General features: G+C 39.2%; 2 protein-coding genes and 3 non-coding genes across 5 annotated transcripts in view; all 5 read left to right on the top strand.

The window, feature by feature from the left end:
- The first annotated feature begins 6,694 nt into the window (after positions 1–6,694).
- Rabggtb (Rab geranylgeranyltransferase subunit beta) lies at positions 6,695–13,030 on the top strand. The gene is made up of 9 exons (XM_042681021.1): positions 6,695–6,754; positions 7,985–8,092; positions 8,906–9,103; positions 9,508–9,613; positions 10,338–10,390; positions 10,518–10,628; positions 11,027–11,152; positions 11,813–11,962; positions 12,225–13,030. The coding sequence occupies exons 1-9, from the start codon at positions 6,752–6,754 to the stop codon at positions 12,363–12,365; spliced, it is 996 nt and encodes a 331-aa protein (XP_042536955.1). The 5' UTR covers positions 6,695–6,751; the 3' UTR covers positions 12,366–13,030.
- Positions 7,415–7,493, top strand: LOC122112802. The gene has a single exon (XR_006148271.1). It is a non-coding gene; the product is annotated as a small nucleolar RNA SNORD45 (small nucleolar RNA).
- LOC122112795 lies at positions 8,272–8,355 on the top strand. Its single transcript, XR_006148270.1, has one exon. It is a non-coding gene; the product is annotated as a small nucleolar RNA SNORD45 (small nucleolar RNA).
- On the top strand, positions 9,153–9,224 carry LOC122112808. Its single transcript, XR_006148273.1, has one exon. It is a non-coding gene; the product is annotated as a small nucleolar RNA SNORD45 (small nucleolar RNA).
- A 739-nt stretch (positions 13,031–13,769) lies between the features above and the next one.
- Positions 13,770–26,734, top strand: part of Msh4 (mutS homolog 4) — a 72,738-nt gene continuing 59,773 nt past the window's right edge. Inside the window, exons 1-2 of the mRNA XM_042684862.1 lie at positions 13,770–14,022; positions 17,932–18,114. Of these exons, the coding sequence (XP_042540796.1) occupies positions 13,770–14,022; positions 17,932–18,114 (436 nt within the window). The remainder of the gene's footprint in view (positions 14,023–17,931; positions 18,115–26,734) is intronic.

The raw sequence follows: 26,734 nt of genomic DNA, 5'->3' as shown, positions 1-26,734 counted from the left end.
AAGTCTGTGAGACTCTTATCTCCAATTAACCAGCAAAAAGATGGAAGTGGAGGTATGGCTCAAGTGGTAGAGTGTCAGCCTTGGGCAAAAAAAAAAAAAAAAGAGCATGAGGCGCTGAGTTCAAGCCCCAGAACCGGCACAGACAAAAAATGTTGTACAGTACTGCTGTACAACATGGAAATACTATTCCATGACATAGTCAAATGCTAAAGCATTAGTTTAGTGAATGCTAATGAAGTTATGTGTATAGTATAATAAGTCATAATGTGAGTTTTGACCAAAATTGTAAGTAATGAGAAACTTTTCAGATTTCAAATGCAAGCCTCTGAGTAGCAAGAATTAGGGCTATCAGTCACAGAGCCCAATTTTTCTTTCCTTTTCTTTTTTTCCCTTCTCTCTCTCTTTTTCTATCTCCTTTCTCTTTCTGTCTGAGTTAGGGTGTCCCTCTGTAGCCCATGGTGGCCTCGAACCTGAGATCCCCCTACATCATTACTTGCATTAGATTTGACTACTACTATGTACTATGCTGGGCTTGAGAAACTTTTCATTTACAAATAAAACCTTAATATCAAATTTAAAATATAACTCTTCAAAGTAAGTAAGGACTTATGCAGAAAAGGTCAAATGAAAATCAAACATAATATGCTGTAGTTTCACAGATAGAATGATCAGACACAGTATAAAGTAACCCAGTGTAAACATCAAATTAGTCTGGAGGAAGAGGCAGATGGGATGAGAAATTTGATGGAATAAACAACTGTGATCAAGAAGCACTAGACACATAGATATGTTAAGAGGCTGGGAAGGTGGCTCAGTGGTAGAGTGCTTGCCTTGTATACATGAGACCCTGGGTTCAATTCTTGAGCACCACATAAGCAGAAAAACCTGGAAGTGGAGCTGTGGCTCAAGTGTTAGAGTGCTAACCTTGAGCTGAAAAGCTGAGGGGCAGCACCCAGGCCCAGAGTTCAGGCCCTGTGACTGACAAAAACAATAAAGAAAGAAACAAACAAACAAATAAATAGGTTAAATTGTAATCTGTTACAATCATTTATAGTTTAGAAAGTAAAACAATATTCAAAAAATGTTTAAAGTGGCAGTGTGAAAGGTGTAAAAAATAAAATAATAAAAAAGCCAGAAACTATGTAAGTATAGTCAGATTTGAAAAATAATCAAATTGACCCTTTTAAAAGTGAGAAATAAAGTAAGGAAAAATAATCAAATTGACCCTTTTAAAAGTGAGAAATAATAGTAATGAAAATGTCATTGGACTGATTAGATAGCAGGAAAAGAACCCAGGTAGAAGTCAGAAGTAGGTCAAAGAGACATTTGAGTAAGGAAATCCATGGTAGACTCTTGGTGTTCTGAAATATGGTCTAGACATGTGAAGGGATACCAGTCACTTAGTGTCGCATCCACCTCGACCAGCAAGGAAGACACGACCCGGGATTCTTCTCAAAGCAGTTTATTCAGGAACCTTGATTATTAGCTTCTCTCTCGCCCCGCACCCGCACTCCGGTTATAAGCCTCCTGGATGGCCAATCCCGAGGTTCCACGTGGCATATACCAATAGGGTCGCAAACACGGAAGCAAGCCAGTAGCCAAGCCATAGCCATATAAGGAGTTGTTTTTCACAGAGAGCACTCGCCATCGGGAAGGCGGAAGGCGGAAGCCAGCGCCATCTTTGGCTTGGCCGTGCCATGCGGCTGGGCCATCTTTGGTCGGCTCCCGCAGCTCTCCACAACTTAGCTCCTCGCAGCTCTCCACAACTTAGCTCCTCGGTGTCTCCTGGAGGCATCTACCATCATATTCAGAGGAAAGTTGACTAGCCAAAGAGCATAGCATGCCACGCTATGAATAGGGTCAGGTCAGGAATCTGCTTGATTTTAGTGTAAAATTGGTATTGAAAGATAAAAATGTTAGAAAACTTTCAGAAGTGTTTAAAACAGTTTGCAAATCTAGGAAGTTTATCAAATATTTAGTAAAAGAGTAAATCCATAACTAGAGACAGATTCATGGAAATGCACAATACAGAACACACATACACACACAAAACAACCCACAAAAAGCCCACAAAACAATCATAGGTGAGAAAATCACTTCCACAGTAACTACTAGGTTCACAGAGATAGCATCAATGGATTATTTTCCAATTATTGAAAAGAAGTAAATGACAATCTAAAGTTGTGAACTCACTTTTTTCTTTTTAAGAATCTTTTCTTTAAACATTGTGTATTCCCATGTATATATTCAAGATGGTGGGAGACAGGGTAGAGAATTTTAGGGAAAAGGGGTGGAAAAGTGCAGCAGTGGCGCTCAGTGGACACTGATGAAAGTGAACTATACAACTCATGGGTGGAGACAGGAGGGAAAACTGGGAGAGAGTGAGGAAAGAAGACACTACAAAAGGAAACATGCTCATTACCTGATTCATGTAATTATAATCCCTCTGTACATCACTTTTAAATAACAATAAAGTAAATAAAACAGAAAAAAGATCCAAGAAGAGGGACAAGAAATAGGAGAAAGAAAATTATAGAGGAGTAGAATATGTTGATTGGGATATTTTGTACTGGCTTCTAAATGTTGGACAACGTGATTCTTCTGTTGCTTTTGCATGCCATCTTTGACCCATCAGTAAAACCTATGGATCTTACCTTCAAAATTAAAAGTAACAAATTTTAAAGACTCAAGAAGGATGAAAAAGACTTATTTTCAGATAAACACAACCAGCAGCCAACAAACCACTAAAGGAACACTAGTGGAAGAAAAAAAGGACTCCCAAAGGATATTGTGTTATTCCAGGACAAACAGGTAAATGAACTGAAAACTGTAAGGTCCTCTCCTGGATGGCGAGCAGACTCCTCCCTTCTCTCGGCCAAGTGCCTGCTTTACCCAGGCAACTGGCACAACTGGAGGAGATCACATCTGCACTGGATCTGATATGGTCACACCTTCTCCCATCTGGTCCCACCTCCCCTTACCTGGTCCTATCTCCTTTCACCTGGACACACCTTCTCCAGCCCCTACCCTAGATAAGGCATGGCCCAGGGCCAGCCTCTCTTGGTCCAGCCACGTGGAGTGCCAACCTAACCTGGTTCCATCCAGTCCGCTGAAAAAAACCCGTCCCTTACTTGAATACCACGTGGATGGTGTTTTTCTCACTGGGCAGCCTCTTTAAATACCTAACAAAAACCATGTGCAAAATATGCCCTAACTGGATAATCGTGATAATAAAATAATTTTTAAGTTAAAAACAAAACCACTAGAGTACCAGTTAAAACAAGAGTGACTGGAAGTTCTTACACTGTTCTTAGACTGTTGGGAAGAAGAGTTGCTGGTACAGTAGACCCTCTAACACTTAAGCTATGCTTTTAATTCTGGTTTGTTAGCTGGAGGTAAGTTTAAAGGTTTTGTCTGACAGTGTTACCGGACAGAGGTGAGGATTCGTAAAGCTCCCCCTTAAATATAGGAACTCTTCACTTACAGTTCTTGACTTCAATGGCAGAATAGGAATTTCTGGACAAGTCACAATGGTAAGAAAACTTGGCAGAGGTTTATTAAGTAATCAGGCAAGGAAACAGACAAAAAAAAACCAGACTAATGGAAGGGCAGGGGCACACTCTAGCAGAGTGTGGGTGCTCTCATAGGGACATAAAGACAAAAACACAGACACAGACATAGACAAGGAGACATCCAGAGAGACACACAGCTCCTTGGGCTGTTGGGTATTTATAGGGTAAAGGCAGTGGGTCTGGCTTTAAATTATATAAAGCTAGGTGCTTTTATATTTTGCTTTAACTACACCTGTTGTTATTCTCAGAGTTGCCAGATAAGAATGCATCCTGCCATATAACAGATCCTTATCCTTGAAAGGAGACATCCTGCTATCTGCATTTTGGGACATCCTGTCAGGCAGTTGTGAATTCTTGGGTGATAAATGCATCCCTTAGGAAAGAATGCATTTAATTGCCTCTCTTTGAAGCAAAGATAGCATTTCTAAGTTTTTAGATGCCATATTTTTTAGTTGCCTACCCCAGGCCTCAGTTTCCATAAGTTATCCCGCTTCAACAGGACTTGCTTTGAAACTAGATTCCCACATCTTGGTCTTCTGAGAAGCTATGCTTATTGATCTTCAGTTGTTTTCAAGTATACTGAATAAATTTTAAAGTAGTTTAAAACAACAATTATAGTGTACATAACTTCTAAACCAGAGATGATTAGAAATTATTTAGAAAACCTTTTTTGTTTTGGTTAGAGCATGAAAGCACAAATCAATAAAAAGTACAGAGAGGTGTAACAGGTAGAAAGCAAAATGTTATACACAAAAACAAGTCAGCCACAGCTCATGAAAATAGATGGAGGCTAATGATTAAAAGTAGACAAAAAACTCAGCAATTTTCTTTTTACAAGGCACACTTTGAAACCTAAAGATATAAGAAAAGGATTGGGTTTCATTATTGTTGTCATTTATTGTTTTAAATCCCTCTCAAAGGTACTAACCAAAAGAGGATTGGCAAAATCACATTAATACCTAACAAAGAAGAAATTTTAAGATTAGTTGCATTATTGAAACTAGAGTAACCAAAAAAGCTAAATTTCCTTACAACTATATAGCAAATCTCAATTTGCACTCATATAGTAAAATAGTCCCAAACTATAAATGGGAAAGTAAGATCAGAAGAATTACAGGGAGAAATATTGAAACCCCTTCATGATAGTTACAACTAGTTAGGTTTGATAAGGCCTAAATTACTGATGGGCCACTTAAGTATGGTTAAGATCTGATATCCATCTCAAACTAAAGCAATTTTTAGGAGACTATGGTGTGCTCTGATTAAAAAAAAAAAATACTTAAGTATGAAAAGGCAAGACATACAAAAGAAAGTAACTGTAATACTCTTAGGAAAAAAGCTTGTGAAAAGCAATTTATAAATATTTCAACTACTGTAGAAGCCCTTCTGGTGGGGAGGAGGCAGGAGACAAAGAGACTAATCCCCAAAATGGGCAAAGTAAAGCAAAGGAGGTGTGATCATTTAATTTTCATTCTTTTTTTCTTTCCTTCTTTTCTTCTTTTTTTGGTGCCTGTCCACAGCTCCATTTTTGGCTTTTTTGGGTGCTTAATTAGAGATAGGACTTTCCTGCCTGGGCTGGCTTTGAACCTCCATCCTCAGCTTCCAGAGTAGTTAGGATTGCAGGCTTCATCCACTAGCACCCAGGGTCATTTTCATTCTTTTTTCTTTCTTTCTTTCTTTTTGGTATATATTTTTATTGTAGAAATACTGTACAGAGGGGTTACAGTTATATGAGTAAGGAAATGAGTACATTTCCTATTGAGCATTGTTATCTCCTCCTGTTTTTCCCCTACCATCCCTTCCCTCCCCACCTCCCCAACTTCTCTCTCCTCACCCTCCCCCAAGTTGTGAAGTTATAGTGTCTTGTACATCTCCTTGTTACAGTGGGTCATCCTGTCCTCATTTCAGCATTTTGTTATTTCCCTTCCCCTCCCCAAATTAGAAAAAAATGTATCTACAAGATGCAGAGCGCCTGAATCAAATACAGTGAAAACAGGGGTTATACCATGGGGGAAGAAAATAAAAAAGAAACAAAAAAAAAAAAATCACGTGGTACATTATAAGTACATTAAAAACAACAGCATGAAAGATAAAACCACTTGTGTCTCTATCTTGGGGTTTATTTTGCTTAGCATCATCTTATATTGTCATATGTACATAGCTTTTGACCTTTTCTGCTTGTCCTAGACATATTCTATTATTGCAAATAAGGGAAACCATAGGACCTATGTTTCTTTGGGGCCTGGCTTACTTCACTTAATATAATTCTTTCCAAGTCTTTCCATTTCCTAACAAATGGGGCAATGTCAGTCTTTCTGATGGAGGCACAGAATTCCATTGTATGTATGTATGTATGTATATGTGTGTGTGTGTGTGTGTGTGTGTATGAGAGAGAGCGCGAGCACATTTTCTTGATCCATTCATCTACTGAGGGGCATCTGAGTTGGTTCCATATCTTAGCTATGGTAAATAATGCTGCGATAAACATAGAGGAAATAAGAATGGCCAATAGACACATGAAGAAATGCTCAACTTCTGTAGCCATAAAAGAAATGCAAGTCAAAACAATATTAAGATACCACCTCACCTCAGTTAGAATGGCAAAAATCAAGAACTCTAATAACAACAGATGCTGGAGGGGATGTGGACAGAAGGGAACCTTACTGCATTGTTGGTGGGAGTGTAAACTTGTTCAAACACTTTGGAAAGCAGTATGGAGGTTCCTCAAAAGACTCCACATAGAGCTCCCCTATGGACCCAGCAATCCCACTTTTCTAAAGCTACCAGCACAACTACGTTTATCGCAGCACTATTAATCATTTTAATTTTTTAAAAGATCGACTCAGTACTGACTACACCAGCAAGCACTGTATTGAGTGGCCGGCATCTCAGATCTCCCGAGTACAAAGAGACTACAGAACCAGCACTTTTTAAAAGTTTCTTCAAACTAAGATCAAGAAACTAGAAGGACTGTGGCAGAAGGAAAATGGCGCAGGCACGAAAGACGCCTATAAGCAGCCGGCGGGGTCCTAGGCGGTCACAGGACAGTCTGTCCTTCAGGCAGGAGCGTGGGCAACCCTGTCGGGGCGGGGAAGGGGGCCTTCGTGGTTGCTTCTGCGCAGGCGCGGCTCCTAAATCTACCCTGAACCTTCCGGGTTTCTGTCTTTTCGGTTCCAGACATGGTGAGTGTACGTGTGTTTCGGGGCCTTCTCTCGGGTGGGTGAGCCAGACTGTAACGTTGAGCGGCCATCCTCACTGTAGAACTGGCTGGCAAACACTGGGGAATGGTTAGGTCAAGACGCGGGGCTTGAGGGTTTCCTGAGCTGAGGGTGAAGTGTTACTCAGCGTTTTCTGCAGACCTCGCGGGCAGCATGGCTGCTGCAGTCTTATCCAGACTTCCTCCTCCTAGGCCTCTGTCGCCTCTGTACGTACAGGCACACGTGTTCGTGCATGCATGCGTATGTGCGTGGACATACATCTTCACCAGTGGGTGTAGTTTTGCGTGCCTTAACTGTTTGGTGGGTAATCACTGGTCTATAGGAAATTACTTAAATATTATTGGTGGTAGGTAGTCACGGGAAGGAGAGCAGCCCTTGAGCATCGGTCGGGAGGGGGTTGGTTTTGCAGCTGCAGACTCGGATTAAAAGTTGAAGATAGAGCTCGTGGGACTACCTAATAGTTGAGAACCTCAGTTTGTTCCAGCAGGTTTTACAAAGTTTTGGGTTAGCCAGACTTAGAAAGAAAGCCAACTTCATACTTGTCCCATTTTGGTAAGCTTGGTGTTCTGTGGTGTTTCTCCCTTAATTATGTGACAGAGAAACAGACTACGATGGTAAGTTTTGGGTCGATGATGAGCCGGCATGTATTCTGAATCTAAAGTTGATTAATACCACTTTAGCTCTAGAATTACTCTGAGACCTGAGAATTACCAATATTGTTACCAATATCGTGAAAGATGTTTTAAATTCCTTTTGGTAAGATAGTTGGCTTTTTTTCAAGAGAAACTCTGGGTTGATAGTGAACTGAAGAACTGAAACCTTTTGCTTCAGCTTCCCAATTGCTGGGATTTGTGCCAGTACACTAGCTTTTTTTTTTTTTTTTGCCAGTACTGGGGCTTGAACTCAGGGCCTGGCACTGTGGCACTATCTCTGAGCTGCTTTTGCTCAAGGCTAGCTCTCCCACTTGAGCCACAGCACCACTTCCAGCTATTTATTTTTATGTGATACTGAGGAATTGAACCCAGGGCTTTCATGTATGCTAGGTAAGCACTCTACTACTAAGCCACATTCCCAGCTCCCTAGCTAAATACTTATAAGTGACAAGATGAGCATAAATTCTGATCTATATTTAATGTATGATACGGGGCCGAGTGTTAAGAGATAAACATTGATGAAATGTTTTTATTTTGAAAGGGCACACCACAGAAGGATGTTACTATCAAGTCAGATGCACCAGACACACTGTTACTGGAGAAACATGCAGATTATATCGCGTCCTATGGCTCAAAGAAAGATGATTATGTGCGTATGATTCACTGTTGAAATACTAGTATAGGTATAAAATAAGCATGAGGGCAGTATTGAAGTCCTATGTTCATCAAGTGGTATCCAACCACTCCATGCAGAGAACTGAAAATGCTCATGTGGCTTAGTGTGAAAGGGTTTTGGGGTTTCTTTTTGTTGCTGGGTAATACTTTCTAGGTCAATGATGTGTTGGCATGTATTATCTGAATTGTTTATTGATGTGTAATAACACATTAGCTCTAGAATTACGCTGAGACCTTGAAAAAGTGTTACCTTAGTAGCTCAAACCCATTTGAGACATTTTTAGGGAGTAATAAAGCAATTCCCCTGACTTTGGTGTTTTCTTCTGTGCTGGCCAATCAGCTGAATTCCCCTGATTGGGGAAGATCTACGTGACTTTAACTTTTAAGCTAAATGTTAGATTTGTTTTTATAACCTATATTTTATGCTCCATTAGAGGCCATGAGTTTGTGAAGATTGAAATCTTGATGGGGTCTAACATTTTTATCTGCTGCCCATTCAGTTTGGGTTTGCAGAAAAGTACTGATTCAAAAACCTAGAACATTTTAACCAATGTAGTGTTCTAGCATCTACAATACTGCCTGATATAAAGTAAGTGATAACTTGTTGAAACTTGAATAAGCCTGTTTCCTGAGTTTGCATAGGGTTCAACTTGGGAGCAACTAAAGCCTCCCTTAAATTGTCAGCCACAAATGAATTAAATTATACTACTTTTGAGTTAGAATTATATATATTGACTATAACCCATCATAAATTCAAACTGACACATTTAGGAAATTGTTATTTTAGGAATATTGTATGTCTGAGTATTTGAGAATGAGTGGCATCTATTGGGGCCTGACAGTGATGGATCTCATGGGCCAGCTTGATCGCATGAATAGAGAAGAAATACTGACATTTATTAAGTCATGTCAACATGAATGTGGTGGAATAAGTGCCAGCATTGGACACGATCCTCATCTTTTGTACACTCTTAGTGCTGTCCAGGTAAAGTTTTAAATTCTGTTATGACTCAGTGAAGTCTTCCCCCCCCCAAGGTCAATGATGGTATGGCATGTATTAACTGAATGCAAATTTGATGTAAGTTTTAAAATAATACTGAGACCTTGCAGGATAACTTTCTGTTCAATATATAGCTTTGATATGAGTTTAATTTTGGTATTAGTGGAGGCCCATGTGATAGTAAATTAGAGTGCTTTGATATGAGTTTAATTTTGGTATTAGTGGAGGCCCATGTGATAGTAAATTAGAGTGAGTAGCTTCTAATGCCAAGTGACTGAAATTGCTTACGTTTAAGGTTTTTACGGAATAAAGGGATTTTACAGAATAAATAGATTATCATTTATGTACTTGAAGGCCTATTTACTTACCGTAGTATATTTGTCCTACAGATTCTTACTCTGTATGATAGCATTAATGTTATTGACATCGATAAAGTGGTGGAGTATGTTCAGAGTCTACAGAAAGAAGATGGTTCTTTCGCTGGAGATATTTGGGGTAAGATCAGTTTTAGTTCATGCTATCCAAAGCTCAGTATTACATGTCATGACCTTGGTAGTAACCAAGTTAAGTTTTTCATCTTTTCAGATCCCACTAAAGCAGCTGGTCTGACTGGAGTTAATGGTCAGCTGGAGGTTCCAGCATGCCCTGTGGTAGTTACATACCAGCATACAGGAGCACTGGAACAAAGGGCCCAGTCTAAAAGATAAGGTAGGTGAAAATTTTCCCCAGTATTTGGTAGTTTTGAACAAAAGGGTGTTTTTTTTTTTCTGAAAGGAAAGAAACCTGCTAGATTGGGACAAAACAAAGTTTGACTAAATTCCTGATTATTTGAGTGGAGGGAGGGAGTCCAGTTTTGTATGATAAATGTAGATGATCTTTGCTTCAGGATCGAACAAAGTACAGACCAGAGAGACCAGCTGCTTCATGGGATGTGAAAAATCTGCTTTTGTAAAATAGGGTAAGTTTATTTGCATTATTAAAAGCTGGCTAGTCCTAGTTTTTTTCTTTGCACTTGTAGCTAATTTAATAATAGCAATTCAAGGGAATATGGTTATATTTCCTTGAATATTTAACATTTATAATATATTCAGTTGTATAGCTTTTCTCATGATTACCTTAATGTAAAAGTGTAAACTATTGGTAATTGCATGTGGTTATATAAATTTTTCAACTTTACTGTTAAGCCCATGGTAATCTGTATGCTATTGATCTTTTTCAGGCGAAATTGATACAAGATTCTCCTTCTGTGCAGTGGCAACTTTGGCACTATTGGTAAGATTTGAATATCGTACTGAAATGATTAGACATCAGTGGAACAAAAACCATTGTGTTGCCATATTCTTGGCAATCACTATACATTTTAAACTAGACCCCATCCTGATACATCTTATCTTTATAGGGGAAGCTCGAGGCCATTAATGTAGAAAAAGCAATTGAATTTGTTTTGTCCTGTATGAACTTTGATGGTGGATTTGGTTGCCGGCCAGGTTCTGAATCTCATGCTGGGCAGGTAATTACCTCATAAATGTATTTGTCAGTTTTGATGACATATCTTTAAATATTTAATAGTAACTGGAGTTATACATTAAATAGCAATGAAGGAAATCAACAAAAGTAGGGTTATTGCTTAATAATTGCAAGTTTCTTAGATACATAGTTTATATATACATGGTATCTCTGACCCAAGCAAATATAAGTAGTCTCATCAGTTAGATAACCTTTCCTACCCTGAGTTGAGTCATCTTAGTTTGTGCCAGAGAATATTGTACAAATACTCAGGGTTCAAATTTGTAATTGGATAATAATAGAACTTGAAATACAACATGGGATTTTAGAAATTTGAGGAAGTTTTAACCTTTTATTTTCCTGGAATCAATCTACATGTGTGTTTTGTATTTTTAATTTTAGATCTATTGTTGCACAGGATTCCTGGCAATTACTAGTCAATTACATCAAGTAAATTCTGACTTACTTGGTTGGTGGCTCTGTGAACGACAGTTACCCTCAGGTGGACTCAATGGAAGGCCAGAGAAGGTAGTATTTCATAAAATATTCTTTCTGCAGCTCTGAATTTATGACCTTAGGTGAACAAAACTTACCTTCACATTGCAAGCAACATGGCTCTTGAAAATCTACTGAGCTTTACACACATCTATTTAAAAAATAGATAAACCAGACTCAGAAAGACAGATGGTTTCTTCATGGAGAATCTAGTTTTTGAAAAACAGCTGTGTACATAAGTGTTTCTGTTTGTAGGTGAAAGAAAAGGAAGGCAGGAGTGAAGCTGATTGATAATACATATGTGTGTGTATAAAAATAGAATAATGTCTAAGTATCTTTGATTTTTGAGGCAGGGTTTGTTTCGTCACATGTTAAACTGGAACTTAAAATCCAGTAAGTCCCTTTTTTTTTTTTTGTCGGTTGTGGGGCTTGAATTCTGGGCCTGGGAACTGTGCCTGTGCTCTTCAGGTCAAGGCGAGCGTTCTACCGCTTGATCCATAGCACCGATTCTGGTTTTCAAGTGGTTTATTGGAGATAAGAGTCTCACAGACTTTCCTGCCTGGGCTGGCGTGAGCCACCAGCGCCCGGCTTCCAGTAAATCTCTTGAGCATGAAATGTACTTAGTTTTAACTCAAAATATTCTTCAAACCTAAGGTAATAATGTGACAACTTTTTGTGACTTTCCCATTCTAGTTACCAGATGTATGCTATTCCTGGTGGGTATTGGCTTCCTTAAAGATCATTGGAAGACTTCATTGGATTGATAGAGAGAAGCTTCGAAGTTTCATTTTAGCATGTCAAGATGAAGAAACTGGAGGTTTTGCAGACAGGCCAGGAGATATGGCAAGTATATCTGTTTTAAACTGTGCACTACCACTTGCACAACCCCAGGGGCTGCTGGTACCTACCTGGTTTCTAGGTACTGTCATATAGTTTATTGTTCAGAGTTTTTTTTTTGTAACTTTTGTTTTAAAATATGAATGGACATGACATTTACAGAAATTCCTCATTGTGTCTAATAATGAGGTTTGAATGAAATTTCAGAACATGGTATTTTATATCATAGATATTTTCATTTTGTAATTAAACTCTGCTTGTTTTGTAGGTGGATCCTTTCCATACATTATTTGGAATTGCTGGATTGTCACTTTTGGGGGAAGAACAGGTTAAACCTGTTAGTCCTGTCTTTTGCATGCCTGAAGAAGTGCTTCGCAGGGTGAATGTTCAGCCTGAACTAGTGAACTAGATTCATCAGTGGGAAAAATGCTTAATATAGTTTTGCAATCTCAACATTTCTCTATTTGAAGTACTTACTGAATCTAGAAGTGACTATTAGTATTTATGTATTATATTTTGATGTATTAAATTAATTTTAATAAATTATGTAATTATATGTACTGTAATATAAAGGCTTATATTGTATTTTTAGCTTTTTACTTTAATTCTTAATTTCTATTTGGAGTTTTTGTTTTGTCTCTATAGTAAACAATTTAAAATAAGTTAGATTTTTTTTTTCAGTTCTCTTTCCCATGTGCTCCTAATTCTAGGTCCTATGACAGTAGTGTATTGGTAGTGTATTGGTTTGTTTGAAGAAAAAACTATTCATAAGTCAATCCCTAGAATTTTAGAAGCAGCTCTGTGTGATCAAGTTAGGATTCAAGAGATTCTTATGCTACTTTGGAAATCAGGTCATCCTGTCCTTTTTGGCTGTTTTGTAATGCCAATGGATAGGTTTCAGGCTGTTAGAGTAAGGGAAATAGAATCTTGAGTTTGTGGTGCCTTTGTAGATTTCTTGGGGGGGGGGAGTTGATTTGTGTTTATGCACATTTCCTTCATGGTTATTTGTACACTTAAAGATATTTTCCTACTTAGCAGCCTCTTCATGTACAATAAAACATTGTAAAAAGATAATACTTGTATTTGTTTACTCTTCTGTAGTCACCTTTTTCAAGGTTTGCCACCTTTATTTAAAAGATTACATCACTTTTAAAAGATACTAGCAACTCATTGGGATGTTTACACATCTGGCTTGAGTCACCTAACCTGTTGAAGTTTCATGCAGTGTTCCTGTTTGCAAGCATAGAACTGTGCTGTTTGAAACCATAGTACTGGAAATTGGAGGTATTGGAAACTGACATCACTAGTCTGGTCAGCTATGTCCATCCTAATTTATAATAGTCTGTAGACCAGTTTTGTATTTGGTCATAAGACCTCCCCTCCATCCCCAAGATAAAAAATTGGGTGCATAGTGATAAGATCTGTTTAAAAATCAGAATGAGGAAGATTGTACAGCTCAACGTGAGACCCTGTGTTCAGTCTGCAGCATGCCCTCAAACGCATTTTGTTGCACAGTTAAGGAGTTGCTGTGAGAATTACCGCACTGCCAGTTAGGTCATCCTTGGTGGGCCCAGAAAGATTGCAATTACATACCTGCAGACTTGAGGTGTACTGTAACTTGGTTCATGTGTAATGCGATGGCTACTACAGAACAAATTTGCATAGTGTGGAGAGTTGCTTATGCGCCTGCGCGGAGGGATGGCTTGGTGCGCCTGCGTGGTGCGTTCTCTTCCGCCATTTTCCCCAGTGGCGTTGCTTCGCCCCTACACAGCAAAGAAAGGCCTGGAAACTTTGTTCCTGACAGTTTGGTAGGATGTCGAGACCCGAGCTGTCATCAGTCTCCCTTTCATCTGCAGCTTCCCCGTTGCCGGGCGAGGCGTACCTGCGAGGTCCGCGCTACAATTTCGGGCTCCAGGAGAGCCCTCAGAGCTGCGCGCCGGCCTGGGCCTCGGCCGCGGCCTCCAGCCCGCCCGGCACGTCTGGGGTCACGTCTGGGGTGGTCGGCGACCGCAGCAGGAGCAGCAGCAGCAGCCGCCCGCCCCGGGGCGCGGCCTGGCCCCCGCGAGGCAAGCGGGGCTCGTGGGGGCAGGAGAGGGGCACGAGAATGGGTGCTGCCATAACTAACTTTACGTTGTGGGGTTTTTCTTAGTGTTTGCCAGTCCCTGAGGCCTGGGCACTGTCCCTGAGCTTCTTTTGGGTCAAGGCTAGCGCTCTACCACCTGGGCCACAGCGCCAAGCCCAGCTTTTTCTAAGCAGTTTATTAGAAGAGTCTCAGACTTTCCTGGCCGGACTTCCAAACACTATCTTCAAATCTCAGCCTCCTGAATAGCTAGGATTACAGGCGGGACTCACCAGCACCCTCCCCCGCCTTCAGCCTAAAACTACTTTCTAATATTGTTTCATGACAAGACAGAGATGGTTCCTGGCTGAGTTCTGCCTCGTTTGTGGATGTTTGCTGATAGAAATAGTTAGCTGAGGGGCTGGGAAGTTGGCTCAGTAGTAGAGTGCTTGCCTCGCATGCATGAGGCCCTGGGTTCGAATCCTCAGCACCACATAAGCAGAAAAAAGCCGGAAGTGGCGTTGTGGCTCAAGTGGTAGAGCGCTAGCCTTGAGCTGAAGAGCTGAGGGACTGTGCCCAGGTACAGAGTTCAGACCCTACAATCGGACTCCCCCCCCCCCCCCCGAAAAAAAAAAAAAGTTAGCTGAGGGTTGGGCTCCTGGATTTTAGTCTACCAAGACCCTAGGGTAAGATGAAATTTGATTAAGTTGAACATTTCCTCTATTCTAGATGAATATAGTTATTATTTTAGAAATTAAGTTCTTGAGGATGTGTTCAACACATTTAAAAAAAAAGACAAGAGGTACAGGTGTACTGGATAACTTAGGTAGTCCCAGCTGCTTGGGAAGCAGAGATAAGGGTTACAGACTGAGGCTAGGCAAAAAGCTTGAGACCCTTTCTGAAACTAAAGCCAAAGGACTAAGGTGTGGCTCTAATGATAGAACCCTTCCACAAGTAGTGCGTCACCCCCCCCCCCCCAAAAAAAAGATTTAACTTTGAATTTATATGTGAAGAATGAAGTGTTGAAATCTATATTTAAGAGAACCAAGAAGCAAGTGATCAGATAATCAGGTTAAGGAGCTGAAGAGAGATGATTTAATGAATATTTGAGTCTAAGGTATCTGTCAATTGAAACTTAAGGAGAAATGGGTGCTGGTAGCACAACAGGCCTGTAATCTTGGTTGCTCAGGAGGCTGAAGTCAAACAATTGAGTTTGGATATCAGCCTGGGTAGAAACTTAACCAAAAAAAGCCAGAAGTGAAGTTTTGGTTGAAGTGATAGTGTCAGCCTTGAGTGAAAAAGCCAAGCAAGAGTGCAGGCCTTGAGTTCAAACCCCAGTACTGGCACCAAAAAAAAATAAAATGGAAGGGAGGGAGGGAGGAAGGAAGGAAGGAAAGGAAGAAGGAAGGAAGGAAGGGAGGGAGGGAAGGAAGGAAGGAAGAAAGGAAGGAAAGAGAAAGGAACTTCAGGAGACAGTGAAATAAGAATCTGGAGTACAGTTAAGTTGTGTCATGAATAGAGAATCTTAGAATGTATAAAACAAATCTGAGCTGGGTGCATCACTGTACCTAACTATAGTTGAGAATGGGGTTTTAATAATTCTAAATGGACTATCCTCTAATCACAGTTCTCCCATTCTCAGCTTCCCCAGTGGCTAGGATTACAGGAATGAGCCACTAATGTCCAGCTGATTTGTGCATTTTGAAGTGTTGAAAAACTTTTTAAATGTTAAATTGTGACATGAAAATTATGTGAAATTCAATTTTTTCAGTACCTAGAAAGTTTTTATATTTCTTTCATAACATTTTTTTTTGGGGGGGGCCGTGGGGCCTGAACTCTGGGCCTGGGAGCTGTCCCTCAGCTGTTCAGCTCAAGGCTAGCGCTCTACCATTTGAGCCACAGCCCCACTTCCAGCTTTTTTCTTTTTGCTTATGTGGTGCTAAGGAATCGACCCAGGGCCTCAGGCATGCAAGGCAAGCACTCTACCGCTGAGCCACCTTCCCAGCCCTCATAACATTATTTTATTTCTCCAAATATTTCTTTATTGAGATTACATAATTACATAAATTCCACGGTATTGTGGCATAGTGATACTTAGGTAAGGTCACAAACACATTTTAACCTTCACAATGCAATTCATCATTATCTTAATCTACGAAGTTTATGAACTCTACGAACTTTAACAATAAAAGTATTTTTTCCAAATGGGGTGACATGTACATTTCTTTTGCTGAGTGTCAGCTGTTCCATCTTTCCCTAGAAAGTTTTATTACAATGTAGCCAGGCTCATTCATTCATCTATGGTTGCATTCCCACTATAGTGTCAGAATTGAGTAAAAGTGGCAGTGAGTTGTGGACCACAGACCCTAAGATGTTAATGATCTGTGCTTTTATTAAAAAGTTCTTTATTAAATATCAATCTTTGTCTTACATACAGAAGTTAAGCAGATTGAATCAGGCTGGGAGGATGGCTCAGTGGCATAGTGCTTGCCTTGCATTCATGAAACCCTGGGTTCGATTCCTCAGCACCACATAAACAGAAAAAGCCAGAAGTGGTGCTGTGGCTCAAGTGGTAGAGTACTAGCCTTGAGCTGAAGAGCTGAGGGACAGCGCCTTGGCCCTGAGTTCAAGTCCCAGGACTGGCAAAAAAAAAGAAAGAAAAAAAGAAGATTGAATCATGAAGACTTAATGGAGATTTGAGAGTTGCTAGGAAATAGATGTGAATAGAAACCGAGAACAGATGATATGCCAGAGAAAATTTTGTTTTGTGAGAGAAGGTTTGTAATATGGATAAGAAGACAGAATAAGGCTCTGCATGGTGGTAAACTCTTGTAATCCTAGTACCCAGAAGGCAGAAACAGGAGGATTGTGAGTTTAAGGACAATCTGGACTACATTGTTATAAAACAAAAATAAAATGATAGACAAAATGGGATTAGACAGTGTAAACTACAAGTAGCTTGGAAGAGAAATAAGATACAGAATTGTCACACACACACACAAAAGGAAAAAGAATAGAGCCTTAATTTTTCCCCCCAAGAACTTCCATAGGCCAGGACACTGTGCTAGGTTATTTATGTACATTATTTCAAATTTGATGACAGCAATGAAATAGATAATATATCAAGAACTGAAGCCAAGAGAGCTATTTTTATACAATTTGTATGGGAGAAGATTTTCAATGAGTAGTAGAGGAAAACAGACCTAGTAATTACTGTAAAAATTAAGCATAGAGGGTTGGGAAGGTGGCTCAGTGGTAGAGCGCTCACCTTGCATGCCTGAGGCCTTGGATTCAATTCCTCAGCACCACATAAGAAAAAAGCAAAAAGCAGGAAGTGGCGCTGTGGCTCAAGTGGTAGAGCGCCAGCTTTGAGCTGAAGAGCTGAGGGACAGCGCCCAAGCCCCACAACCGGACCTTAAAAAAAAAATTAAGCATAGATTATATATTTGAATATTAGAAAGTAACATGATTTTTTTTTAGCAAGAGTAATCTCAGTGAGTTTTTTTTTGGTCGTGGGGCTTGAACTCTGGGCTTGGGTGCTGTCCCTTAGCTCTTCAGCTCAAGGCAAGCTCTCTACCACTTGAGCTACAGCGCCACTTCTGGTTTTCTGGTGGTTTATTGGAGATAGGAGTCTCATGGTCTTTCCTGCCTGGGCTGCCTTTGAACTGTGATCCTCAGATCTCAGCCTCCTGAGTAGCTAGGATTACAGGCATGAGCCACCGGAGAGTGGCTCTCAGGGAGTTTGTAGGAGCATATTTTAGAAAAATATTAGCATATTTTAATTAAAAATTTTGAGCTATTGAATGTGTTAGATTTGAAAATCATTATTGGAAGAACAATTCTATATAAAGTGAACATAATAAATTATAGGTGTTGAATAATTCTAATCCTTAATGCTTACATTTTTCAAATTTAGGCTCAAACTTGGGAAGCAAAAGATCCTATGCAGCAAACACAGTTCCATCCAATTTTACTTTTGGTACAAGTTCATCTTCTGCACAAGACACTAATTATCCACAAGTGATTAAAACTCCGTTGACTGCTGGAAATCCTCAGAGATCAGGTTACAAAAATTGGACACCACAAATAGGACACTCAGGTAAAAATGACTGAAAGATTAACCTGGGTATTCTTTTGAAATTTTAAAGTCCTGTACTGTAAATTATGAATTAGGGTGCTTAAGTTCATTTGGTGTTATCTTTCACTGATATCAATGATTGAAAGATGTATGTATATATACATATATATATATATATATACTCATATATAATTATAATTTTGGGATAGATTAATAAAGCTTTACATTTGTTTTACCCCCACTAGTCCTAGGGGTTGAACTCTGGGCTCCTTTTGCTCAAGGCTAGCACTCTACCACTTTAGCCAAAGCTTTACTTCCAGCTTTTTCTTTTTTTTTTTTTTTTTTTGGGTCGGTCGTGGGGCTTGAACTCTGGGCCTGGGTGCTGTCCCTCAGCTCTTCAGCTTAAGGCCAGCGCTCTACCACTTGAGCTACAGCGCCACTTCCGGTTTTCTGGTGGTTTATTGGAGATAGGAGTCTCACGGTCTCTCCTGCCCAGGCTGGCTTTGAACCGCGATCCTCAAATCTCAGCCTCCTGAGTAGCTAGGATTACAGGCGTGAGCCACCAGCGCCCGGCTACTTCCAGCTTTTTCTATAGTTGATTGAAGATAAGAGTCTCAGGGACTTTGCTGCCCTGGCTGGCTTCAAACCACAATCCTCAGATCTCAGCCACCTGAATAGCTAGCATTACAGTGTGAGCCACTGGCACCCAGCTCAAGTTTTTAATAATGTTTGTTCATAAATTCAGTCTTGCTTTACTTTAATCATCTGACAATAAAAGCATGAGAAAGAGAAAGTTTGGGTTGTTTTATTTTTTATTTATTTATTTTGTATGTATGTGTGTGTAGGTCCTGGAGCTTGAACTCAGGGCCTAGGCATTGTTCTTTTTTTTTTTTTTGGGTCCGGTCATGAGGCCTGAACTCTGGGCCTAGGCGCTGTCCCTCAGCTCTTCAGCTCAAAGCTAGCGCTCTACCACTTGAGCCACAGCGCCACTTCCGGCTTTTTTCTTTTTGCTTATGTGGTGCTGAGGAATCAAACCCAGGGCCTTGAGCATGCAAGGCAAGCGCTCTACCACTGAGCCACCTTCCCAGCCCTAGGCATTGTTCTTGAACTTTGTTTTTTTTGGTCAAGGCTGTCTACCACTGGAGCCACAGCTCCACTGCCAGCTTTTTACTTTACTTTTTTTTTTTTTTGGTGAAAAGTTCGTATTGACTAATAGTACTTTAAAATTATGATGAAACTACTATTAGGCAATACAAGGTCAGTACAAATAATGACCTTTGTGTTTTAATGAACTACAATATTCAGCTCAATAACATGTAACATGTACAGGTTAGAAGCAATTGGCTGTATGTTATAGCCTAGGTGTACAATAGGTTTACTATCTAGGTTTGTAAATGCACACTCTATACTGTTTGTACAGTGATACATTCGGCTAATGACACATTTTCCAGAATTTATTACCAATTTAGCAATGGTTGCTTAATTATATGGTTAATATTAACTCCTCTCTGATACTAAAGATTGAACTCAGAGCTTTGTACATACTATGAAAGTATGAGAGCTGGGCTGGGAAGGTGGCTCAGTGGTAGAGCGCTCACCTTGCATTTTTGGGGCCCTGGGTTCGATTCCTCAGCATCACATAAGCAGGGGAAAAAAAAGCCGGAAGTGGTACTGTGGCTCAAGTGGTAGAGTGCTAGCCTTGAGCTGAAGAGCTGAGGGACAGCACCCAGGTCCAGAGTTCAGGCCCCACAACTGGACCAAAAAAAAAAAAAGAAAGAATGAGAGCTATGCTCTCACCATCTTTTTAAAAATTTTATTTTCTTGTATTGAGACAAGGTCTCACTTAAATTGCCTAGGCTGTCCTGGAACTCACAGTTCTCCTGCTTCAACCTCCTCAGTGCTGGTGCTACAGAAATGCACTAATGTACTTGCATGGACAACTCAATTTTTCAAATATTTTGTACATTGTTTAATTTTTTTGTGCCTGTCCTGGGGCTTGACCCATAAGGCCTGGGTGCTGACCCTGAGCTTCTTTGTTTTTTGGTTTTTTGGTTTTTTTGGGGGGGGGGGCGGTCCAGTTGTGGGGCCTGAACTCTGGGCCTGGGCGCTATCTCTCAGCTCTTCAGCTCAAGGCTAGCACTCTACCACTTGAGCCACAGCGCTACTTCCGGCCTTTTTCTTTTTGCTTATGTGGTGCTGAGGAATCGAACCCAGGGCCTCAGGCATGCAAGGCAAGCGCTCTACCACTGAGTCAACTTCCCAGCCCCTCAGCTTCTTTGTTCAAGGCTAGTACTCTACCACTTGAGCCACAGCTTCACTTTCATATTTTTTTGGTGCTTAATTGGATATCAGAGTTTCAGGGTATTTTCTGCTTGAATTGGCTTTCAATCACTATTCTCAGATCTCAGCTTCCTGAGTAACTACTATTACAAGTGTGAGCCATCAGTGCTTGGCTTTAAGTTTTTTATTTTAAACATTTTAAAAAATATATTCTCATTACTGAATAATTTGATGATTTTTTATTGTCAAGGTGATATACAGAGGGATTACAGTAACATAAATAAGGCAATAAGTACATTGTTACTCCCTCCTTCATGTTTCTCTTTCTGTTTTTTTTTTTTTTGTCGGTAGTAGGGCCTGAACTCTGGGCCTTTCCCTCAGCTCTTTAGCTCAAGGCTAGTGCTCTTCCACTTGAGCCACAGCGTCACTTCTGGCTTTTTCTGCTTATGTGGTGTCAAGGAATCAAACCCAGGGCCTCATGCATGCAAGGCAAGCACTCTACCACTGAGCCACCTTCCCAGCCCCTCTCCCACTTCATATATATATATATATATATATATATATATATATATATATATATATATATATATATATATATATATATATATATATATATATATATATATATGTTTGTTTCTATATCCAGCTGTAGATCATTTATATATCTTTGTTGCAAAATCATAGCACTTTTAGCTTTATAATTATTCTTGGTATCTAGTAGGACAATCCTCTCATCCTTACTTTCCATAAAACACCTTCTTCTCCTCTCATATTTCTCCTCCTTCTACTAATTGTAACAGCGTATACATTGCCTTCCTATCTTCTCTGCCCCGTTCTTTCTAGTGTCTGATGACCATTCTACTCTTTAACTTTTATGAAATAAATTTTTAGTTTGTACATATAAGTAAGGTTATGAAATGTTTTTCCTTTTGTACCTGACTTATTTCAGTTTAGTAGAATGTTACTCCAGTAACATATTATCATAAGTGACAGACTTTTTATTGTTTTTATAGCTGAATAGTATCCCATTGTGTATTTGTACCATGATTTCTTTATCTATTCATCAATTGATGTAAACTTGAGCTGATTTCTTTTTTTAATTCAAATTTTTTATTGTGATTAAGTGGTTACATAATTTTCCTAATTTCACAGTATTGTGGGATAGTGAAGCTTAGTTAAAGTCACAAACATAGGAGAAATTATCTATCATTGTCTATAACATTTATGAGTTCTATGAGCTTTGCAATACAGTTATTTCTTCCACATTGGGTGATATGTACATTTCTTTTGTTTTGCATAGCATCAGCTGTTCCCTCTTTCCCACTTGTTCCCTCCCTCCCATCACTTGAGTTGCTTAGTTCAATGTCCAGTGCAGTTGATGGGTCCTGCTGTTGTATGTTTTCCCCTGATTCCCTCTAGTTTTGTGTCATCCTCCTAGTTTCCCTCTGGTGTGCACATATATACCATACATGTGATCAGCAGCATGGGGGTTATTTAGTAGTGATTCGACCACATGAGTGGAAATCCTTTGTTTCTTAAGTCCTGTTAATTTTGTCGTATCACCTAACATTTTGGATTAAACATCAACTTATCAGGGAGACCATGTGCCACCATTTGTCTCTCTGCACCTGGCTTACCTCGCTCAACATGATTTCTTCTAGCTCCATCCATTTCCCTGCAAATGCCATTATTTTGTCATTTCTAATGGCTGCATAATATTACATTGTGTATAGATACCACAATTTTTGGATCCATTCATCTGTGGTGGGGCATCTGGGTTGTTTTCATATCCTGGCTATTGTGAACAGTGCTGCAATAAACATGGAGGTGCATGTGTCCTTGTAAAATGGTTCCTGTTGTTCAGATAGATGCCTAGAAGTGGTATGACTGGGTCATAAGGAAGGTCAATATTTAGCTTTCTGAGGACCCTCCAGACTGCTTTCCAAAGTGGTTGTATAAGTGTACATTCCCACCAGCAGTGTAATAGGGTTCCTCTTTCTCCGCATCCCCTCCAGCATTTGTCATTGGCAGACTTGAGGATGTGGGCCATTCTGACTGGGGTAAGGTGGTATCTCAGGATAGTCTTTATTTGCATTTCCTTCACCACCAGGGATGGTGAACATTTCCTCATGTGTTTCTTTGCCATTTTTATCTCTTCTTCTAAGAAGTTTCTCTTTAGTTCCCTTGCCCATTTAGTAATTGGTTTGTTAGGTTTGGGAGGGATTAGTTTCTTGAGTTCCCTGTATATACTGGAAAATTAACCCCTTGTCTGATATACTGCTGGTAAATATTTTTTCCCAATTAGTTGGGTGTCTTTCTAGCTTGATTGCGATGGCTATACCTGTGCAGAAGCTTTTTATTTTAAGGTAGTCACATTTGTCAAGTCTCTCTTCAATTTGTTGTAACCCTGGGACTTTGTTCAGGAAGTTCCTGCCTGTGCCTATAAGCTCAAGTGTCTCTCCTACTCTGTCTTGCAGTAGTTTCAGAGATTCAGGTTTGATGTTAAGGTCTTTAATCCATTTTGAGTTGATGTTGGTGCATGGTGATAGGCTGGGGTCCACTTTTAGTCTTCTGCATGTGGCTGCCCAGTTTTCCCAGCACCAGTGGTTGAAGAGGCTGTGTTTCTTCCACTGTATGTTTTTGGCTTCTTTGTCAATTATCAGCTGACTGTAGGTATGTGGTTTATTTCTGGATCTTCTATTCTATCCCTTCTGTCTTCAGGTCTGTTTTTGTGCCAGTACCATGCTGTCTTTGTTATTATGACTCTATAGTAGAGTTTGAAGTTCAGCATCGAGATCCCTCCCATGTTTTCTTTTTTTCCCTAGAATTGTTTTGGCTATTCTAGGTCTTTTGTTGTTCCATATGAATTTTTGGACTGTTTTCTGTATTTCAGAAATGTACGTCATTGGGATTTTAATAGGAATTGCATTGAATTTGTATATTAATTTTGTCAGTATTGCCATTTTCACTGTATTAAGTCTGCCTATCCAAGAGCGTGGGAGGTCTTTCCATTTCCTAGTGTCTTCTGTAATTTCTTTCTTTAACTGTTTATAGTTTTCATTAACTAATTCTTTTACATCTTTGGTTAGGTTAATTCCTAAATATTTTATTTTGGGGAAGGTTATTGTGAATGGGGTATCTTCCTTTATTTCCCTCTCTGCTTGTACATTGTCAGTGTACAGGAAGGCGACTGATTTTTGTGGGTTGATTTTGTATCCTACTACTTTGCCGAAGTGATTTATAATTTCTAAGAGTTTGGGGATGGAGTTTTTGGGATCATGAAGGTATAGTCTCATGTCCTCTGCAAAAAAGGATAGTTTGACTTCTTCTTTCCCTATGTGGATCCCTTTAATGTCTTTTTCTTGCCTTATTGCTCTGACTAAGGGTGCCAGGACCATATTGAAGAGGAGTGGAGACAGGGGGCATCCTTGCCTTGTTCCTGATTTTAGGAGAATTGGTTGTAGTTTTTCCCCATTAAGTATAATATTGGCTATAGGTCTGTCGTATATGGCTTTTATTGTTTTAAGGAATGTTCCTTCTATTCCTATTTTCTCCAGAGCTTTTTAACATGAGTGAATGTTGTATTTTATCAAAAGCCTTTTCTGCATCTGTGGAGATAATCATGTGATTCTTGACCTTGGCTCTGTTGATGTGTTGGATAACATTTATTGATTTACATATGTTAAACCATTCCTGCATCTCTGGGATGAAGTCTACCTGGTCATAGTGTATAATTTTTTTATGTGTTTCTGGATTCTGTTAGCTAGAATTTTGTTAAGGATCTTTGCATCTATGTTCATCAAGGAAATTGGTCTGTAATTCTCTTTTTTGGTTGGTTCTTTGCCTGGTTTGGGGATGAGTGTGATATTGGCATCATTGAGCTGATTTCATTTCTTAGCTATTGAGATTACTGCTCCAATAACTATGGCAATACATCTTTTTTTTTTTTATGTCAGTCATGGGGCTTGGACTCTGGGCCTGGGTGCTGTCTCTGAGCAATTCAGCTCAAGGTGAGTGTTCTACCACTTGAGCCACAGTGCCATTTCCAGTTTTCTGGTGGTTAATTGGAGATAGAGTCTCATGGACTTTCCTGCCCAGTATGGCTTTGAACCGTGATCCTCAGATATCAGCCTCCTGAGTAGCTAGCATTACAGGCTTGATCCACCAGTGCCCAGCGGCAATATATCTTTTTGATTTACTGTTTTTTTTCTTATCATATACAAGATTGCTGGATTTTATTGTAGTTCTACTTTTTTTGAGGCATTTTCATTTTGAGGCATGTTAATTTACATTTCTACTAATAAGCACAAAATTCCTCCTTTTGTTACATCCTTTCCAGTAGTTTTTGTGGTTTTGATTTGTAACGTAATAATATTGAACACTTATCCATTAACCATTTATGTGTCTTATTTTGAGAAATATCTAGTCAAATTAATTTATTAAAATACATTTAAAATAAATTTTGAGTTGTTTTAGGTCCTCATGTACAATGGTTATTAGTCCCTTGTTGGATATATAATTCAGAAATATTATTTCCCTTTTGTACGTTGTGGTTTATTATGTTTTCTTTGATGTACAGCTTTTTTGTGTGATGTAATTCCTTTTGTCTGTTGGTGCTATTGTTGGGTATCTAAAGTCTTTACCCAAAATAGTATTATGTAGAATTTTTTAATCTCCAACTAGTACATAGGAGTTACAATTAAACATGTCCATTATGTGCATCTTGATTACATCGCCCCTTCAATCATTGTCTCCCTCACCTCTTCCCTCCCCCACCAGTCACATCATTTCCTACTTCCTTTCTCACATACTTACTTTGAGTGTTATGACTATATTGGTCCATAATTCTGTTTCCATTCATCTGGTACCACCATTTGCCCCCCTCCCATTTCAAAACATGGTTCAGCTTCCTGATATTCATTTTGTTAAACTGTCTGTTAATTGTTTAAAGTAGTGAAACCATGGAATTTCACTCCTGCACAGACCATCCTTCAGTCAGCTTAATCATGCATATATGCAAATAATCCAGTATGTGTTTTATGTGAAAGTTTGTTTATATTTTATTTCTAAGATCCACATATAAGAGAAAACATGTGCCTTATATCTGTCTGGGCTGGGTTTCCTTCACTTAGTATATTTCAGATCTAGATCCATCTGTTTCTTTGCAGATGAACGCCATGTAGTATTTCCTTTTTGTTTTTGCTAATAGTTCTATAGTTTCTGATCTTTTCAGTCCCTTTCAGGTTGATTTTTATGTACAGATAAAGATGAGATATTTTTATTCTGCTTGTTGAAGTGTATTTTTCTTCAGCATTATTATTATTATTTTTTTTTTTGTGAAAATACCGTATAGAGGGATTACAATTACATGGGCAAGGTACTGAGTGCATTTCTTATCAAGCATTGTTGCCTCCTCCTTTGTTTCCCCTTACCATCACTTCCCATCTCCCCCCCCCTCACCGCCCCCTTCACCATTCTCCCCTCCCCCCCCACGCCAAAGATGTATAGTTCATTTTCGACATAACATCTTGGTGCAGTGGGTCCATGGTATAACCCCTGTTTTCATTGTATTTGATGTTGGTATAATTTGTGGAGGGGAAGGGAAAAAGCAAATTGTTCAGCATTATTTACTGAAGAGACTGCCCTGTCCAGGTTCTATGTTATTAGCCCCTTCATAAACTCAATTGGCTATAAGTGAATGGATTTAATTATAGTTTCTCTATTCTGTTCCATAGGTCAGTGTGTCTGTTTTTATATCAACATCACGTTATACTAGTTACTATAATTTTATAATGTATTTTGAAATTAGGAAGTGTGATACCTTCTTTGCTCAAGATTGAGAAATGTTTCAGTGACTTTTTAGTTCTGTAAAGTTTTAGTATTTTCTTTTCTAATTCTGTTAGCAATGATATTGGAACTTTAATAGTGCTTTCTTTGGACCTGTACATCATGTTAGTTCGTACGGATAGTTAACAATACAGATTTGTCCAATCTGTGAATAACTTTCTATTTATTTAAATTCACTTCAGCTTCTTTCATTGATGTTTTATAACTTTTCTAAATTTTCTATTGTATAAATTTTATACCATTATCATTAATCTGCTTTTGTCTGTGGAGTACTACATTTTTGGTTGGCATTTTTCTTTTCATCTTAAATATATAACCCCAATCTTCCTTGGCCTTAAAGGTATCTACTGAGAAGTTCAGTTGTCTTTGATTTTTGTGTATATAACACACATTTTAACTCTTGCTATTTTTAGAATTTTTCTTTGCTCTTTATAGTTCAATTATTAATTTTACCATGAATTCCTCTTTGAATTGTATTTAATTGGTGATCTATATGATTCCTGTATTTGGTATA

The sequence above is a fragment of the Dipodomys spectabilis genome, unplaced genomic scaffold (genome assembly GCF_019054845.1).
Source record: "Dipodomys spectabilis isolate Male_0828 unplaced genomic scaffold, ASM1905484v1 ptg000002l, whole genome shotgun sequence".
In the NCBI taxonomy this organism is placed as follows: domain Eukaryota; kingdom Metazoa; phylum Chordata; class Mammalia; order Rodentia; family Heteromyidae; genus Dipodomys; species Dipodomys spectabilis.
Note: the sequence above shows the minus strand (reverse complement) of the source record. Positions and strands in the feature narration are given on the sequence as shown.